Source organism: Lepidochelys kempii, chromosome 4 (genome assembly GCF_965140285.1).
Source record: "Lepidochelys kempii isolate rLepKem1 chromosome 4, rLepKem1.hap1, whole genome shotgun sequence".
NCBI classification, from domain to species: domain Eukaryota; kingdom Metazoa; phylum Chordata; order Testudines; family Cheloniidae; genus Lepidochelys; species Lepidochelys kempii.
Window position 1 is genome coordinate 78244557 of NC_136383.1, and position 18626 is coordinate 78263182.

At 41.8% G+C, this 18626-nt stretch overlaps 1 protein-coding gene across 2 annotated transcripts in view; it reads right to left on the reverse strand.

Moving 5' to 3' along the window:
* DCTD (dCMP deaminase) overlaps positions 1–1609 on the reverse strand; it is a 178725-nt gene extending 177116 nt beyond the window's left edge. Inside the window, exon 1 of one of the 2 annotated variants that reach the window (XM_073341733.2) lies at positions 1379–1609. In XM_073341733.2, the coding sequence (XP_073197834.1) occupies positions 1379–1419 (41 nt within the window). In that variant the 5' untranslated portion in view covers positions 1420–1609. The remainder of the gene's footprint in view (positions 1–1378) is intronic. The other variant, XM_073341734.2, reaches the window with a different exon arrangement.
* Positions 1610–18626: the final 17017 nt, after the last annotated feature.

The following is an 18626-nucleotide window of genomic DNA, read 5'->3' on the forward strand; positions in this document are numbered from 1 at the left end:
GTGCATGGAAATTTTGGCCAAGGGCACAGGAGCAAATACAAACTATCAGGAAACATGAGAACAGCCATAATGGGTCATACCAAAGGTCCATCCAGTCCAGTATCCTGTCTGCCATCCAGTACCCATCCTGCCATTATGGCGATAGCTATTTATGGACTTAACCTCCATCAATTTATCTAGTTCTCTTTTAAACCCTGTTAATGTCCTAGCCTTCACAACGTCCTTAGGCAAGGAATTCCACAAGTTGACTGTGAGCTGTGTGAAGAACTTCCTTTTATTTGTTTTAAACCTGCTGTCCATTACGATGCCCACCATTCATTTAGTGGCCCCTAGTTCTTATATTATGGGAACAAGTAAATAACTTTTCCTTATTCACTTTCTTCATTCCACTCAGGATTTTATAAACCTCTATCATATCCCCCCTTAGTCTCCTCTTTTTCAAGATGAATAGTCTCTTTAATCTCTCCTCACATGGGACCTATCCAAACCCCTGCCAAGAGGAGTGTAGCATCCATGAACAGTAAAGGCCTTTTTAAAGATATTTTCAGAAAGATATAGCTGAAGGATGTAAACATCAAAGAGACAGATTATTTAGTGGAACAAAGTAGCATATAACCAGAAATAACTAGATATAAGTGACAGGGGAAATTTGGACTAAATAACAGAAAAAGCTTCCAGACAGTAAAATCTAACAGGTTGTGGAACAGACTCAAGGGAAGAAGCAGAAGCCCTCTTATGAGGAAAGATTTTAAATCAGATTTGGCAAAGCAAGTCTAATAAATGTGAACTTGGGAACACTCTCGCACTGGCAATAAACTACATTTGGACTCAATTTATTTAATTCGGAAGGGATCCACTGACACTGAGGATCTGAACTTGAGGCCTAAGATGCTAAACCCCCCCTGCTGGTGCGTAGCACTCACCTAGACCCTAGCGCGATGGACACATTATTAAACCGGCCTCACCCCTAATGCACAGGGCGGCTGCTATTTGAAGGGGCCTGCGGCACAGCTTTCACATCATCGGCCCGTGGTACCGTGCGCTGCCCCATCCACGATGCCAGCCCCAATCCCCCACTCACTGTCCTCCTTTCCATACCATCCATCCACCCACCCACCCCCGGCCCAGGGGGCATCCAGCAGCTGCCTGAGCCGCCCCCCCTTCTGTGGATTCCCTCCCTGCACCGTGGAAGAGCAGCAATGAACCCCGCGCCGCGCTGCTGTCACCCGGCCGGGGCCGGGGCTGCTCCACAGCGTGCGCCTCAGCCGGCGCGGCAAAGCACGGGCAGGGCAGGGCAGGAGCGCAGCCGGGCCGGGGAGGGTGGAGGCGGCCGGGGCCGAATCCCCCCCGCCTGCGGGATGGAGCCCGCGGGCTGTACCCGTTGAGCTGGCCGCAGGAGCTGGGCTGATCCCCGTTCATCTCGCTCACGCCAACTCCGCCGCTGCCCGCGCTGCGCCCCTGCTCTTTGGCGCCAAAGCAGGAGAGGGCGGAGCCGCTGTGCCCCGCCCCCGCCGCGTGAGCGCGCCCCGCCGGTCGCGTTGGGGCGCGCGCGGGGATCCGGCAGGGGGCCGGTGGCCGGGCGGGGAGCGCACGGCAGAGGCTGGGGCTGCAGCTCCCAGCATGCCACGCGGCGGGGCGGCCCGCGCAGCATGGCACGCTGGGAGTCGTAGTCCCACGGAGGTGAGGCGGCGCAGACCCGGCTCCGGTTCATGGCTGTTCAGCGCGGGAGGCTGCGAAGGAGGAACTGGTCCCCGGGCCTCCGCTGCTGGCAGGATGTCCGCGTGGTCCCCTGCCCCGGACTAAGTGCCGGCAGCCCCCTGGGGGTACCCGCATGTGAAGTCACCGAAAAGGCAGCCCCGCACCCCCACCCCCCCTTAATAGTAGCGTATGATTAAAATATCTTGTCTGCCCTCCAGTGCCCATAGCTCTGCTCACCACAAAAGCCATGGGAGCGGAGGGCAGACTTTGGACACCCACGCGCAGCTTGCAGATGTCCCTCGTTCCCAGGGACATCTCGGATTCTCACCCTCGGTGGCTGGAAATTATTTACATCAGGAGTAAGTGACCCTGGATGGAGCCCTGAGGGGATACAAAATTTGGATCCGCATCCTGTGATCCGCAGAAATGGTCCAGGGATATAAAGCAGATATCCGCGAGTTTGCAGGGCTCTAACCATGGCACTGGGGTTATAGTTTAAATGAAGGGTTTCAGAGTAGCAGCCCTGTTAGTCTGTATCCACAAAAAGAAAAGGAGGACTTGTGGCACCTTAGAGACTAGCAAATTTAAGGAGATTAAACCAACAGCATTTTAAGTTTCTTGCATGAATAATTTTTGTGTTCCTCATTGAGGGTCTGTCACATATTGCGTCTTACTCTTGGGTCTTTGCATAGACACACACACACTATGTGCATTCCACGCAGATGTTTTACAAGTAAATCTTATTTAGTCAAACCCCAATTATCAAAATATTAGGTTATATAAAATTCATTTTTGTCCCCAGAATATGAAATTAATATAGAAAGTGAATTGCATTTATCCACCACCTAGTCAAAAGTTTTGGCTGTCTCAAAAGATATTCGGACAACTGGAGTATACCTACATATACAGTGTCTAATACAGTGCAAGTTTAAAGATTCAAGATCCAGTGCATAATATAACACTAGTTAAGTGCTCCTTTCTGTGGCTGGCCAGCTCTCCCAGCTCTCCGTGGTCTAATTTCCTGTCTATCCTGTTAGGGTAGCTAGCTGCACTTGTTCTGCAGTCGTGGCACTCAAATGAGTGCAAGAACGAATTGCACTTATGGCTGTCTGCTGCACAGGACTGCGAGGAGGCAGTAGAGAGTATACAAAAGAACTGGCAAAAATCCAATCCTAAGTGTTTGATACTGCTCCCATTGAAGTCAACGGGAGCAGAAGTGGACACTTATAGTAGGCTCAAAACAGAGGTCCTTATCTCTTAAATGTAAAGAGCTTCTTTAGAGTTCTGAATCAGCAACTTATCATTTTTGAGCATGGGAAACTACACGATGGAAGATGTTTCATTTCAGATATATATTCCTGTTCATTTGTAAACCTGAAAAGTCCATCAATGCAGTAGCCAGGCATACAAGAGATCAGTTCTGCAGCCTATACTCAGGCAGAATTTCCATTTACTTTAATGTCTGAGCAAGGACTACATAATCATGTCTCTAACTCTGTTAATTTCATATGTACAGAAAATGTTTTTGCAAAGTTATAGTTAACTGAAACAAAAAAAATGTAAAAGGAAAAGAAAATTAATGAAATAATTATCTGCAGGGAAAACAGGAGCCTGAAGGTGAAATGAAAGACATGATTATGGTTGGTCATGGAAAGTTAAAGAACACTTACTGAATAAATCTTATTTTCCAGAGAATAATTTAGCAGTTAAACAAGTTTCTGGTATCTGTATGCATATATGTGCCTTCCCTAAGTGTAAAACAGAGAATTAATGCTACAATTATCCATTCTAAATTAGATTTTTTTCCGACTTATTTTTCTTACTTGCAAAGTTTATGGTTCCGAAGATAAACCATAATAAATATTTAACATTTAAAAAGCAGTTTATTTCTTTATGCTACGCACATACAACAAATTATTTTTTTCTCTTCTGTGTCCTGAAGAAATAATATATTTCAGTAAAATTATTAGCAATTGTTTCTTGCAGTATTTTGTTGTTTAGCCAGAATGTGGTAGTGCTCCCTCCAGTGAATTTTTCATAATCTAAAATGATTAGGTACCTTTGCGAACAATTCCCTCTGTCTACATCCACTACATTTTCCAGCCAAGGAATAATATATAAAATTCCAAAAATAACAGAGAAAAATCTGATCTCTTATTTTGCAAACAGGATCATGTTAAAAAAACCACAAAGAAATGGATACAGTTAGTAAAATAACTATTCAGACTATTCTGTGACAGTTTTAATATAAAAACTGATATTTTAGGACAAAAATTATAATAAAATATATTTTAAAATATAATAGTGAAATTTATCTGGCATTGTTGTCAAAAGAAGTTTGAATCCTTCAGCAGAACAGGGACATTCAGCCCTAATTGACAGCGTCACAGGAATATGGTACTTTAAAGTTACCTTTAAAGTAGGCGTGAGCTCTGGAAGAAACGGGTTCAAGCAAAACCTCTTTCATGTAAGTACTTCACCCACTCTTTTTGTTGCCTATGTATTTGACATTTTAGCTGTTTCACCATTCATTTCTCTTTTGTTCCAGAGAAGGAGAAAGTGAAGAAAAGTGTAGTATTTCAGAAAACCTATCATATAAAGACGGAGGTTAAGTTCCTCCTGAGTTTTCTTTTCTTTTTTCTTAAGAGTTTTTAGCAATGCCTACTGCAAGCACATTTGTATAGATGTCAATACGTAATATTACATTTAGCCACTTAATCTATCAAGTGGATTACAAACGTTTGAGATGTCCTTGCAATGGAGAAGCCAGTTAGCTGCAAAAAAGACTCATATGCTAAATATTTAACCACTTGGCAACTGTTCATCAATTACTCAGGAAAAGAATCAATGTAGAGAAATCCCAGGAATATGGCTAATTTTTCGCCATATTCTTGGGATTTTCTACATTGATATGGGACTATTTTTGCTAATTTATTTCTTGTAAAGGTGATCTCTTTCCCATACTCAGACTGCTGCCAGCTTGCATAAACTGCTTCCTTATGTTCCCAAGATGTTGCTTCTTTGAACAGCTTGGGTAAAGATGGTGGTATTGAAGGTATGACCAACACTGAATTCAAGTTTTCTACTCTCTCCTCCAAGATCTCTTCTCTTTTTGAACATCTTATTCTCTGTCTTCCAGTCTCAAAATCTCTGTGGTATACCAGCCTCCTAAATCCAGCTTCCTCCTTGGGGGAAGGAGAAAACTCTTTAATATCTTCTCCTTGATTGTTGTCTCTTTTGCAGACTTCACCATCACTGGGGACTTGAATGAGCATATCGATAACATCTTTTTATATGTCTTGTAATTTACTTTCCATTTTTGACGGTCACCGCTTTGTCTCGTTTATCATCTCATTTAAGAATATCCATAGACATACAATATTTCTCCTCATCCCCCATAATTTGCTTATTTTACTCATGCCATCATAAGAACAGCCAATGGGCCATACTGGATCAGACCAAAGGTCCATGTAGCCCAATATCCTGTCTTTCAACAGCGACCAATGCCAGATCTTCGGAGGGAATGAACAGAACTGGTAATCATCAAGTGATCCATCCCCTGTCACCCATTCCCATCAACACTGACTACTCTGGTTACAGTTGAACATGCTGTCCTTTGCCTTGCTCCTCAGAAAATTACCCTGTCTCACTACTCATTGCTTTGATACCAATAGATTCTCCAGCTGGATTTGCTCGTTCCTTCCTTCTGGCTCATATGTTAATATTTACAGCCCTGACCAGTTTCTGCTTTTAATCACTTGTCTCCATGAAAACCCACACTATTCTTTGCACTTCAAGTCCCCCCGTTACACAGACCAGCTGCACTGAAGGGCACAGACCAGTACCTCAAAAGACAACAGCACAGATTCCATCTCCTTGCCCAGCACAGGAACTGGAAGTTCTCGTCAGACACTTAACCAGGATGCCCATTTGTGATGGGGTGGACTAGGCCGTAAGGCCCCTGCTAGAGGCCTCGGGGTTCTGTCACACCCATACCAAGGAAGGAGCAGTAGAGAGGTCCTCCAAGCAGGATAGAGTGGTTGCAGGGGAAGCAACCAATCAGGGCCCAGGAGGGCCATATAAAAGGAGCTGCAGAACAGTACAGTAGTCAGTTGTTGCTTAGAGCAGGAGAAGAAAGGACTGTAGGCCTGGCTGCCTTGAAAAGCAGCAGGGCCTGGGGAGCATTGAGGGAGCCCCTGGCTGGTTGCTAGAACTGTGTAGGGACTGAGCCCGAGGAGGGCTTCAGGAAGATAGTGTCTCCAGGAAGGAAGCTCTGGGGATACAGCCCCATACCAGGGCTTGACTACTTAAAGACCACAGCTCAGGGAGGGCTAGAAAGAGACACCACCAGAGAGGTACTGAAATAGGCCCTGGTGGACCATATACCCCAAAAGGGGTTTGTGCTGGTTAACATAGAGACAGTGTGGCCAGAGTGCTGTGTTACTGACAAACCTGCCTGAGAACCACCAAAAGGAGTTACCAGAACTAAAGAATGTAGACATGCCCAACCAGAAGGGGGCACTTGTGAGAGGTGTGTGCCAACCCTTTTACACCATTGGATTGCAAAGTAAATCTTCGATTCTTATTTCCAATGGTTCTGGTAATACTTGCCCCCTCTCTTCCAGAACATTATCTTCTCCACCCACTCACACCACACGCCAATCCCAGTCATTTCCCAGGAATTTGTTTTCTGTTTTCAGTATAAAGTTGCCTGTTTCATGAGAATATCTCCTCCACCTGCAATACCTGCCCATGCTTTTATAAGCTTCTTTTTCCTCTCCTTACCCTTCCTTGTTCTTTGTGGACGTTTGACATCATCCAGCCCTTTATGAAAATTACCTACTTTCTTGACTCTTTATCTTTTATCGTTAATTCGTGTCTCTTTTCCTTGCTTTCCTATCTTACTCCCATTGTCTGGTACTGTACCTGTTCCCAATGCTTTAAAATCTGCTACTGTCCATAAATTTCTTAAAAACCGTTCTTTAACCATGCAGAGTTGTAGCCATGTTGATCTCAGGATATTAGAGAGACAAGGTGGGTGAGATAATATCTTTTATTGGACCAACTTCTGTTGGGGAAAGAGATAAGCTTTTGAACTTACACAGAGCTCTTCTTCAGGTCTGACCATGACATTCTCTCTTACCACCACTTCAGTTTTAACCTTGCCTTTCTCGGCAAAATTCTTTATAGCCTTTTCTCGTCTCTTCCAGCACATATCAATAGCCTTGAGCATTAGCAATTTGGGGTTTACTTTGGCCATATCAGGGAAACTGTTTTCCTTTTATAGTTATTGACCTTTTTCTGCAGATGTAACTTCCTTCTATCTACTTATTCTCCTTGACCTCAGAAAAGCATTCCATCCTGTGGGACAGCTTCCATTGCTATTGCAAACAATTCTCCTGACAGTTTCATTCTTAGTATACCTATCAAACCTCTGTGTTTGCAGTGATGCCTCCTTATCTGTGCTAAGCCTAAAATTTCTCCTGTATGGAGTCCCACAAGGCTTAATTCTTAGTCTCCTGCTATTTTCTATCTACCTCTCCCTTTCAGTCATCTTAACTCTACCTTTAATCTTAGATATCACGCTGATGATACTCAACTCTCTATATAAAAGAAGCTATACAAAATAGTTGTGTTGTATCTGTATGTAAGCCTTAGAGCTAGAAGGCTTAAAATAGGGGTATCAAAATGTTTCTGTGGTGAGGGCTGAATTACCCTTTCAGCTATAGTCTGTGGACCGAAGTAAAAAACACTGTTAGGAGGCCAATTCTGGAGTCTTCTATGACTTCAGAATACTCCTCTTTAGTTAGCAAAGTTAAACATTGATTTCTTTCCTTTTTTTTTTTAAAGGAAATACACTCATACAATCTCCCTTCCTCTGTTCATTAAGTTACCCCTCCGTACACTCCTCCCATGACCAGTATCCCTCTTGCCTTCCAACACTTTGTGAATTTTCCATCTTTCCCATCTTCCCAGCCCCACCTCGGATGTTTTCCTTTCCCCATAATAATTTGGGCATTTTTCTTTCTCCCCACCCACCCACTTACATTTTGGGATTTCTTCCCTTCTTTATCTCTTCCCCACTACTCCCTTTGAGATTCTCCCCATCCCCTTTGGGATTCTTTTCACCCTCTTGTCTTCTCCTTCCCTTCCCACCACTCTGTGTCTCTAGTCCTTTCACACTTGGGGCATTTTTATCCTGGATCCTGTTTTCTTGTGATGGCAGGAACTGGGGGAAGAAGAGGAGTGGGAAGTAAGTGCTCACCTGAGCCTACTGTGGTAGGGGTCCACAGGGGTAAGTGCTCCTCTGAGCCCAGTGCTACAAGGTTGGTGGCAGAGACATAGCAGGAGAGGCTGAAAAGAAGCCCCCATTTTGAGCCATGGCTGTTGTGCTTGGAGCAGATACTTGTGCCCTATCAGGTATGAGGTATGACCTCTTTTCTCTGTTTCTCCCACTCATGCTCTGTCCCTGTCTCTCTCAGCTTCTTTGAACTAACTACAGAGGAACAGCTGAAAGCTGCTTTGATGTGTCAAAGGTGCACAGTGGGCTGGATCTGGTCCATGAGCAATATATTTAACACCCTAGCTTAAAGGGAACAGGAATTGTCTGCTTACCCTATAGATGTAAGGAGAAAATGTAGCTGTTGGTAGGCTTAATTTATATCATAGGTAGAGCTGGTATCATACTTAAGATTGCCCCACACTTTTGTATTGTAAGACCCTATTTTCAGTTGCTTCTAGCTGCCAATCTTTAATCATCTGGGCTGAAATTTTCCATGTGGTGTGTCTTCCTCTGTAATTATGTTATTCTTTATTTTCCAGTTTGTGTTGGTATTGAGTTAATGATATTACAGTTCTAAAATCATTATAAATTAAAGCAGCATTTATTCAGCAGGGAAGGGCAACTTTTAGACAGGACAGGTGGAGAATCCTTTCATGGAGCCCAGAGCAGCTCTGTGCTAAGGAGCTGGAGGGGTGATGAAGTCAGTAAGCAGGATGTTGCCTGCCCTCAGGGGGGAACTTTAGGTACTTTTGAAAAGTACTTAGGTGAGGTAGGCCTATGGGCAGTGTTGAAGGAGAGGTATGAGCTGGTTATTCTCTGCTCTTATCCCTCCAATACTAGAGAGGAATATTAGGGTTGTAAGGGTTGAAGTTAATAGAAGTTATTTTTGCTTTGAGGCTACTCTCAGTTTAGAGCTGCAGGGGAAAATAAAGCAATCAAAATAACATAAAATATTAATTTATTTTTCAATATTGATGAAGCAGAGGGAAGTTGAAATGTGACATTAGTCATTTACTGGCAAGTCCACCAAGAAATTCCTTATAGTTGCAACAACAGTCCTGAAGAATCTGTAGAGGCAGCTAACAAGGAAATCTCCAAAGGTCTTCACTGTACATTTGTCTTTGCAGATCCATATTTTTCTCCACACAAGCTAAACATTTTATACAAGCACAGTAAGAAATAGTCTAGAAAACATAAAAGCTTTATGGCTTTTTTTGAAAACTTGCTGGTTTTGCTGATACAACTCCCTATGATATGGTTCAATTTTAATAACAATAGAAAGTGTTTCAATTCATAGGGTCTTTTTAATGGATTTTAAGAATCTTTCAAAGGATTTAAGAACTGCTCTTTTGTACAAAGGCTTTCAGCCTTTGGAAAACATTGAGCAGTGCTTCAGATGAACTACAGTGTGAGAACCTGAAATTATCTAGTGCACTGGAATCAATATCAAGCAATATTTTTTTTCTGAAAGAAATTCAGTCTGACAGAAAAGAGTAAGAGCAATGTAAGGAAACCGAGACTCTGGCTAAAGAGCTGGATATAGAAATTCCCTGTAAACCAGTACAAATTAGTTGATGTCACCAGAACAAGAAAACTGGAATGACAGAATAAAATGTTATCCAGGTTCCAGAATACTTTATTATTACCACCTTGGGTCACTAAGCTTCACAAGCTATATCCATCAACTTTGATAGCAATTTATAAACTAACAATGGAGGCTAGACGGTGCAGTGCTTTAATGTCCTAACAATTTACACTGAAACACCTGGGTTCAAAATTGGCTAAGACACAAATAAAAAGGGTTTGTTGGTCTCAGCCTGCTCTCTAGTGGACAATTGCACATACACCCAATCCTCTGACAATTTTATCTGAGAAGGAGAATCTAAAGAATGAGATGCATTAAGATACACTTAAGAATAGAGGGGGTGGTGTTCTGTATTTCCTAGCTTACTTTGAAACCCCATGAGAGGTATTTGTGACGTTGGCAGAGCAGGTGCCAGGTTATGCTAAGGCCCCTGGGCCTCACTGAACACTGATAAATGCATAGTTGGAAACCAGTCTGGCTTGCTTGTGTGTTAGTATTGTTAAAATAGACATTAGAGTTATAAGAATGTGTTTAGTGTTTAGACTTCATGAAATGCTTGTAGGATGCTGCATGTATTACTTTTACTTATAATATCTGTCCCCATGTTATAAGGTAATATTTAAGTATTTGCTTTGTAACTATAAAAGTGTTTGCTGAACCCATAAAATCCCACAGTTAGGAGAGAAGCATTACCAAGTGTGGAATACTAGTTTACCACAAGCAGTGGTATATAGACACTAGACAAACCATTGTGCAACATCAGTGGGCAAAAGACTATGTTTATTGCTTGCCCCACATCGGTGAAGAGGGTACCTGCACAAGCCCTTGTCCCATCACAGCTTGAGTGCTGGGGGAAGGGAATAAAAATCCCCGTTAAAGAGAAATTATCATCACTATTCTGCTTAGAATTCAGAGAATGCAATATTTCTGAGCATAAGTAAGGGATCCCCAAGCTGCTTAATTTGGGTTAGCCCTAAAGGACATGTAGCGCTTGCACATATAGTAGCTACTATCATCTTTTGCAATGTAAGATTGTAACTCATTTGTGTGTGTATGTTACCTGCTTTAACCTTGTAAATAACTCTCATTTCTTTTCTTAGCAAATAAACCTTTAGTTAGGTTGTTAGAGGATTGGCTACAAGCGTTGTCTTTGGTAAGAGATTTAAGGTACAATTAACTTGGCGTAAGTCCTTTGGAACTGAATATTGTTATGATTTTTGGTGTAAGGGACCATCTCTTACAAAGGCAAGCTTGCCTGGGTGGCAAGATAGACCAGCATGTCCAAGGGCATGTGACTCCAAGTTAAAGCTGTTATAGTGCTTGAGGATTTCACACTTGATACTTGGTTGGGGAAATCTAATTATAGAGCACACAACCAGCCATAGGTGTGGGAACGAGGCATGCGGGGGGTGCTGCAGCACCCCCAGGTTTTGCATGGGGTCCTGGTTGCTGGCCCCACGCCCGGGGGCTCTGCTGTCAGCATCGTGCCTGGCTGCCGGCCCCAGTCCCAGGGTCCCAACTGCCAGCCCCGCACTCATTGTGGCCCCAGCCTCAGCCCCCTTATCCATTCCCCTGCACCAGCCCCAGATCTAGGGGATGGTGAGCGGTGCAGACAGGGGTAAAGGGGAGTGCAGCTGCAGCACTCTAAAAACTTCCAGCGCTACTGCAACCAGCTTGGGGTTTGTACTCTGGTTAATAACAGTCTGCCCTGAAGTTGGCACCCACATTCGTGAACCACTCCAGACAGCCTGACAGTACTGATGGAACATTATCCTCATAAATACTGCATTCCTTTCTTGGACATCCCAGCTCAAAAAGTACACAGTAGAATTGGAAAAAGCCGAAAGAAGGACAACAAAGGTGATCAGAAGCTTCCATATGAGGGGAGATTCTAAAAGATAAGAACTATTTACTTTAGAGAGAAGATAAATAAGTAATGCCATAATAGAGGTATGTAAAATAATAAATGATACAGAGAAAGTAAATTGGGTGCACCTACTTACCCTCTCTCCTAATGCAAGGACAAGAGATACCTACTGAAATTAAAAGGAGACAAATTTAATAATGACAAAAGGAAGTCATTTCAGAAGTCATAATTAACCTGTGACATTCATTCCTGGAAGACAACATGCAGATGAAGAGTTTAGCAGGACTTATATGTAAGTGCCTAATACTTTTTTACCTGGGCATCTAAATCCAGACTTAGGTACCTTAGTCCCAGCTGTAGGGTCCACTGTGGTCCACAAAACTCCCACCAAAGCCTGTAAATGCCTAAACTCATTCAAAGCCTAAGTTTTCAGGGTAAAAGTTCCCTTGGTGCCTATGTTTCTGCCTCTGGGCATGCACACTGTTGCCTCACTCTGGGTGTCTGGATACCAATCTCACATCCACAAACTGGGGAAGATGAATGTTTGCTCGCTTATCTTGCATGCAGGGTCTGATCTGGTTAGTAAGAATGACTGAGAATGTAGTCTGGTGGTAAGGCTGCCCACCAGGGAAGTATGAGACCCAGGGTCCAAGGTCCTTGCTCCAGTCACTGTTTCATTATTTAGCCACTTTAGAACAACTTCAACAGGAGAGCCTAAGGCACCTCTCTCTCTCTCTCTCTCTCCATTCATTGTATAGGGAGTCTAGGCACCCAGCTCAGGCTTTGTGGATCACAGTGATTTTTTAGGCACCTAACGGTTAAGTATTGTGATGCTGAGCATTGCAACACTTTGTGGATCTGGGCCTAAGTGGCTGGGGCATAGGGAAAAACTTCTCCCATAGACATCTTATTGCATGACTGTCCACGACAGAGGTTTTACTCCATCTTCTGAAACAGTCAGAACTGGACACTCTTGGAGACAGGTGCTGGACTAGAAGTCATTCTGGAATGACTATGAAGTAAGTTCCTTAAAGAGCCATTACAAAAGTCATCAGTAAAAAGTTCTGTGAAGAACTCTGTGACCTAACTTTAATACAGCTTTACATTATTTAATCTTCTGTAAGTGAGGGGAGAATTTTGCTCAGGGGTAGCTGACTGTTTATGATTACAATCATATACTAACTGCAGTTGCAGGGTGCAAACTTTATCGACTTAAAGTCTTTTGTTAAATGTTTTCAGTTTTTAAAAATATAATATCAGTCAGCATTACCTTGTAATCTACCATTCATTTATTAACACAGGAGGTTGTGAAGGCTAGAACTGTAACAGAGGTGAAAAGAGAACTAGATAAATTCATGGAGGTTAAGTCCATGTTTGTCAGTCTCTGTTTGTCAGAGGGTGGAGATGGATGGCAGGAGAGAGATCACTTGATCCTTACCTGTTCGGTTCACTCCCTCTGGGGCACCTGGCATTGGCCACTGTTGGTAGACAGGATACTGGGCTGGATGGACCTTTGGTCTGACCCAGTATGGCCATTCTTAACTTGTTAACATCCATTGTAAATAACTGACATGATTTGTGCTGGTGTAGAATGATCACTAAATCATGGTGAGCATCATGTCATCTAATTCATTTGTTCACAATCACAATTGTGTTCAGCCAGATAGTTTTATCTTAACATTGCCTCCTGGAATAGGTACTTTCCATGCCATCCTTGGAATGCTAGTTTTATGGATTGTATTAAATTTAAAAGAAAAGTCTCCTGGGATGAATGAAATAGTAGTGTTAATCCTATTAAACAGGAATCTCACTTTCCACCAGCAAATATTTTTGTCATCATTTTTGGTAGGGTGGCAGAAGGATGCTCAAACATTAATTTAATCTTTTTAAAATGTACTCCATTCTCTCTCAATCACTATTTATACCTGCAGGTAGAACTGACCACAGTCCTCCTTCCCAGTTCTTCCCAGTATGCTTCCACAGCGTGACCAACTGTCATGACCTGCCCTTTCTTGGACACACCTTATTCAACACTGGTGTTTCTAGGTCACTAGAACAGCCTTTTGACCCCTCTAATCTCCTGCTCAGGATCACCTGCCTGTAAATATCAAGAAAGCCTTTTCCAAACTTTGTTTCAAAACCTCTGCAGATCTCTTCAAAACCCACCAACTGATGACACCTCTAAACTCCTGGATTTGAGAAAACACTACACTTTTATTTAACCCAAGTAAGCAGAACATAAAACAAAACAATACCATTCAGTGACCTTCCTACTTCTTACTTATAGGGACAGCCTAATCTCATAAGAGCCTAGCAGTGCTTCCCCTCCTGCCACACTCTAGCTCTCTAACCCCTTTTTTGAGCCTGGTCCATCTCTCCAGGAGCTGACAGACAATTCTTCAAATTCATCCCCTGCAAAAGTCCAAACATGCAGTCTGTGTGGAGCTCTTGTCCCGGTGTCCAAGCCTCTGTGTCTCAGTGCACTGAGTGGGATGTGTTCTTTTTTTGATCTTCATCCCACAACATACCATCAGAGAGTTTCATTTAATGCTTATCCTATGCCAGCATCTCATATCAAACAATTTTCAAATCAACACAGCTCCTTCTCCACTTTTATGAGTATCACAATATTTGATGTTTTATTTAAAGGCTGACAACTACTTATGTGAGAACCTCAGCTATCATTTATTTAACATCGCCCCTTCCCCCAAAAAAATTTCTAGCCCTTGTGGTTGTAGAATAAACCTTGAAAATGTGACCCAAGTGCATCATGAAGGCTCAAAAATCAGAACCCAAATAAAAACAGCCCCCAGTTTATTTTATTTTTTAAAAGCTCATGATTTGGATGGTCCTGGCTCATGACTTTTGAACATTTGAGGATGACGGTACTGCTTCCATGGGCAAAATATTGCAGCAAAAATATGTATTTATTGGGGGAATTTGAGCTGTACTATTCCTTATGCATGAGGGAAAATGTAATTATTAATGTTAAATAGGAGCTAATTTTATCAAACATGATGCAGAGGGATGAGGGAGCCAAGAGTCCTACAACTTCAAAAGAATGTGAATTATACATTTAAATTCAGATATGTGGACTGAGATAATTACTAAGAAAGTATCAGCTTGTGCAGTCAATAACAGACATTGCACAGAGTTTGTCAATTTCTGAGCTGACAAATGAAAGATGATATCCGCTGAAATGACTTACAGATTATATGTGAACTGCTATGGCTCATGTGAGCTCATACTTTTAGTCTCAAAGCCAGAAGCCGTAAAGAATATTAATAAAGCTATATACGTTTTTTGCTAGTTGCAATATAACAGATGTCCTCTGACGTAAGAAGCCTTTTGATAGATGTACTGTTCTGTTTCCAACTGGCACCAAACATAGCTCTTTAAAAATATTTGTCCTCACTATTCTCCTGATAGTTTTACAGTAGTAGTAAGAAAATTCTATTGGAGATATAAACTGCTTGTGCAGAATTTCTCTTGTAGATTGTGTGCTGGCAACTACTAACTTATATAACTAAAATGAAGAAAAAATAAGTGGCAGCTAGAAAAGGTGTACTGTATATCTCAAAATGAATGGTGCTGGTGGAAAGGAATATAACAATGGCAAAGAAGTAAATCCTGCTTCTCCCAGCATTGCCACACAGGTAGGGGACAAATGATCAAAACCAGTATGTTTATGCTGTACGAGGGCTTGGATCTAGATTTGTGATCCTGTACAAGGGCTATAGGTCCCTTGCACTGTGCAGAGCAGAGCTTCATTCATGCCAGGGGAAGAGCAGACTGGAACCATCACAGACAAGGAACCCCACAGAGTGACAGCTAAGGAGCAGTAATGATTATTGAAGATTCAAGAGTGCTTCTCCCTAGCTCGTGTGAGCCCCCCATGTGAGAAGCTTGTCTCTTTAGACTTGGCATATGGATGTGTGTGGGAGTTAGTGTTTATTTTTACAACACATAGTGGGTTTTGTTTTGTACTAAAATAGTCCCCAATACCATAGCTCTGAATTTTCCTAAAGGTTTCCATCTCTCATGATTTTATTGCAAGCATCACTATATTTGGTGTTTTTCTTAAAGCTCCAAGCTCCTGGACTCATGTGATTCCATGAGAATTTCAGCTTTTGTTTTTTAAAAAAATGCTAGTTTCTGCTGGTGCAGTGAAACATGAACCTAAAGACTCTGACCAGAAGGCAAATAAAAAGAACCCCAAATATATTATTATTTTAACATCACATGATTTTTAAAACCAAACTGGTGATTTTGGGGCGTCTGAATCATAATAGTTGAACACATGGGGTTGGCAGTACTGTCAATTCAAGAAAATGGTAATAGGGATGATGAAGCCTTTCACCTGCAGTTAATTGGTTCAAGTCCAGTCTAGGTTAGTAGTGTCCAAAACTGATACTGTTAGAAGGCTCTTTGGTGATCTGTGTGAAATTATTTGATGGTGTAATTATCAGGGCTGGATTACCCAATAGGCAGACTAAGCACGTGCTTAGGGCACCAGCAAAGAAGGGGGCACCAAAAAAAAGGAGATTTTTTTTGAAAAAAATTGATATTTGATATTTCAAAAAAAGCATCAAAGTAGTCATCAGAAAAATCAGAACTTTCTTAGACTTCCTTACACTTCACTACATACTCTTCTCCCGTTTTTCTGTTCTCTTTTTATTACTTATCCGCACCTAAACCAGGGGGGTGTCCTACCTGGGATGAAATAATGTGAGAAAATCAGATCTTGTCATGTATTGCAATAAATTTATGTTTTATTATTGATATATTCTTCTGAGTTATACGTAGTTGATTCTTTTTTTCTTTCTTATATATATATATTATATATATACATAAAAATAGTGTACGTTGTGTAATTTGTTTTTTTTTAAGTTCAGATAACTGTGATAAGGGGCAGGATGAAATGTAAACTGGAGGAAGAAAAGAAACAAAAAACTAGTGAAATTTTCCAAAATCTTCCAAAGCTGACATCATTTTTCAAAGCGAATCCATCAGAAGCAACATCTTCTCTCAGTAGCACAGACATCGTTCCAAAACCTGTAGGTGTTTCAGAGACTGACCCTTCTTCTACTGGTGAAACAAACACCATTCCAGAACATGTGGATGTGTCAAAGACTGTAACTGATCATCCTACTCCTGGTGGTAAAACAGACATTGTTCTAGAAGGTGTGGATGTGTCAGAGACTGAACCTGCTCATACTGTAAATAATAGGAGAAAAGATCCTGGTATGTGGGTTGATTTCAGTATCCATGATGTAGCTTACTGGATAGATCATGGACCAAATGACTGTCAACACCACACTGGGCCATTTGAGAAATCACGTTGGACTTTTACCAATGGCAAACAAACAAGATATTGTCCACAAAAAATATTTTTCGGCATGAAAGTGAATGGTGAGAAATACACTTGAGAATGGCTACTGTATTCACCATCAACAGTGTCTGTGGACTCTTTTGTTTGCAAACTTTTTGAATATAAACCTTTAACATCCCAGTTTGCTGCAGATGGATTTAGTGACTAGCAGAATATTATTTTAATTGAACAACATGAAAATAGCACTACTCACAGAGATTCAATGTTGACATATTTAAATTCAAGACAGGGCTTTGGATTGACACAAAAATTGGAAGAACAAATTAAAGGGAGCGTGAATACTGGCAACATGTCTTGCAGTGTGTTATAGCTAAGAGACTAACCAATTTATTTGAGCATAAGCTTTCATGAGCTATAGCTCACTTCATCGGATGCATACTGTGGAAAGTGTAGAAGATCTTTTTATACACACAAAGCATGAAAAAATACCTCCCCCCACCCCACCCTCCTGCTGGTAATAGCTTATCTAAAGTCTGCTGCAGTTTCCACGGTAAACATCTGATGAAGTGAGCTGTAGCTCACGAAAGCTCATGCTCAAATAAATTGGTTAGTCTCTAAGGTGCCACAAGTACTCCTTTTCTCCTTACAGTGTGTATGATAATCAAGTTGGGCCATTTCCAGCACAAATCCAGGTTTTCTCTTCCCCCCCCCCCCACAAACCCACTCTCCTGCTGGTAATAGCTTCTCTATTATCATACACATTGTAAGGAGAGTGATCACTTTAGATAAGCTATTACCAGCAGGAGAGTGGGGTGGGGGGAGGTATTTTTTCATGTTTTGTGTGTATAAAAAGATCTTCTACACTTTCCACAGTATGCATCCGATGAAGTGAGCTGTAGCTCACGAAAGCTTATGCTCAAATAAATTGGTTAGTCTCTAAGGTGCCACAAGTACTCCTTTTCTTTTTGCGAATTCAGACTAACACGGCTGTTACTCTGAAATCTGTGTTATAGCTGTTATTCAAACATTAGCTGAACATGGTCTGCCTTTCCGGGGATCAAATGACACATTTGGATCATTGCAGAATGGAAATTTCTTGGGATTGTTGGAGCTTGTGGCTCAGTTTTACCCATTTTTAGCAGGCCATATCTCAAAATATGGGAATGCTGGCAAAGGTAACCCATCATACTTATCCAAGACCATATGTGATGAACTCATTGGTCTAATGAGTGACAAAGTTTGTTCAGCTATTGTGGATGAAATAAGTACTGCTGGGTACTTCAGTTTATCTGTCGACTCTACACCTGATCTTTCACATATTGATCAATTGAGTATTGTACTAAACTATGTGTCTCCCACAGATGGAAAACCAGTTGAACAATTTATAACATTCCTCAATTTGAAAAGCCACACTGGTGAAGAAATGGCAAATCAAGTACTGCATTATCTGTGCCTAGTTTGCAAAATAGATTTCTCAAAGTGCAGAGGTCAGTCTTCTGACAACGCTGCCAGCATGTCAGGGCGTTATCAAGGAACGCAGAAGAAGCTTTTAGAACAGAACAAATATGCCATATTCATACCATGTGCTGCACCCTCTCTCAATCTTGTTGGCCGCAGTGCAGTTGATTGCTGTCCGGTGGCAGTAAGTTTTTTCTCAACAGTCCAGTTACTTTATACATTTTCTCTGCCTCAACACACCAATGGGCAGTTCTTAAAATATATTTGGGCAATGATCGTGTGTTGAAATCTCTTTCTAAAACTCACTGGGAGGCACATGCAGTGGCAACAAGTGCAATTCTGGAGTCCTACTCAAAGATTGTGGATGCATTAGAAAGTATAGCTGAAGACCAACCACAAAAGG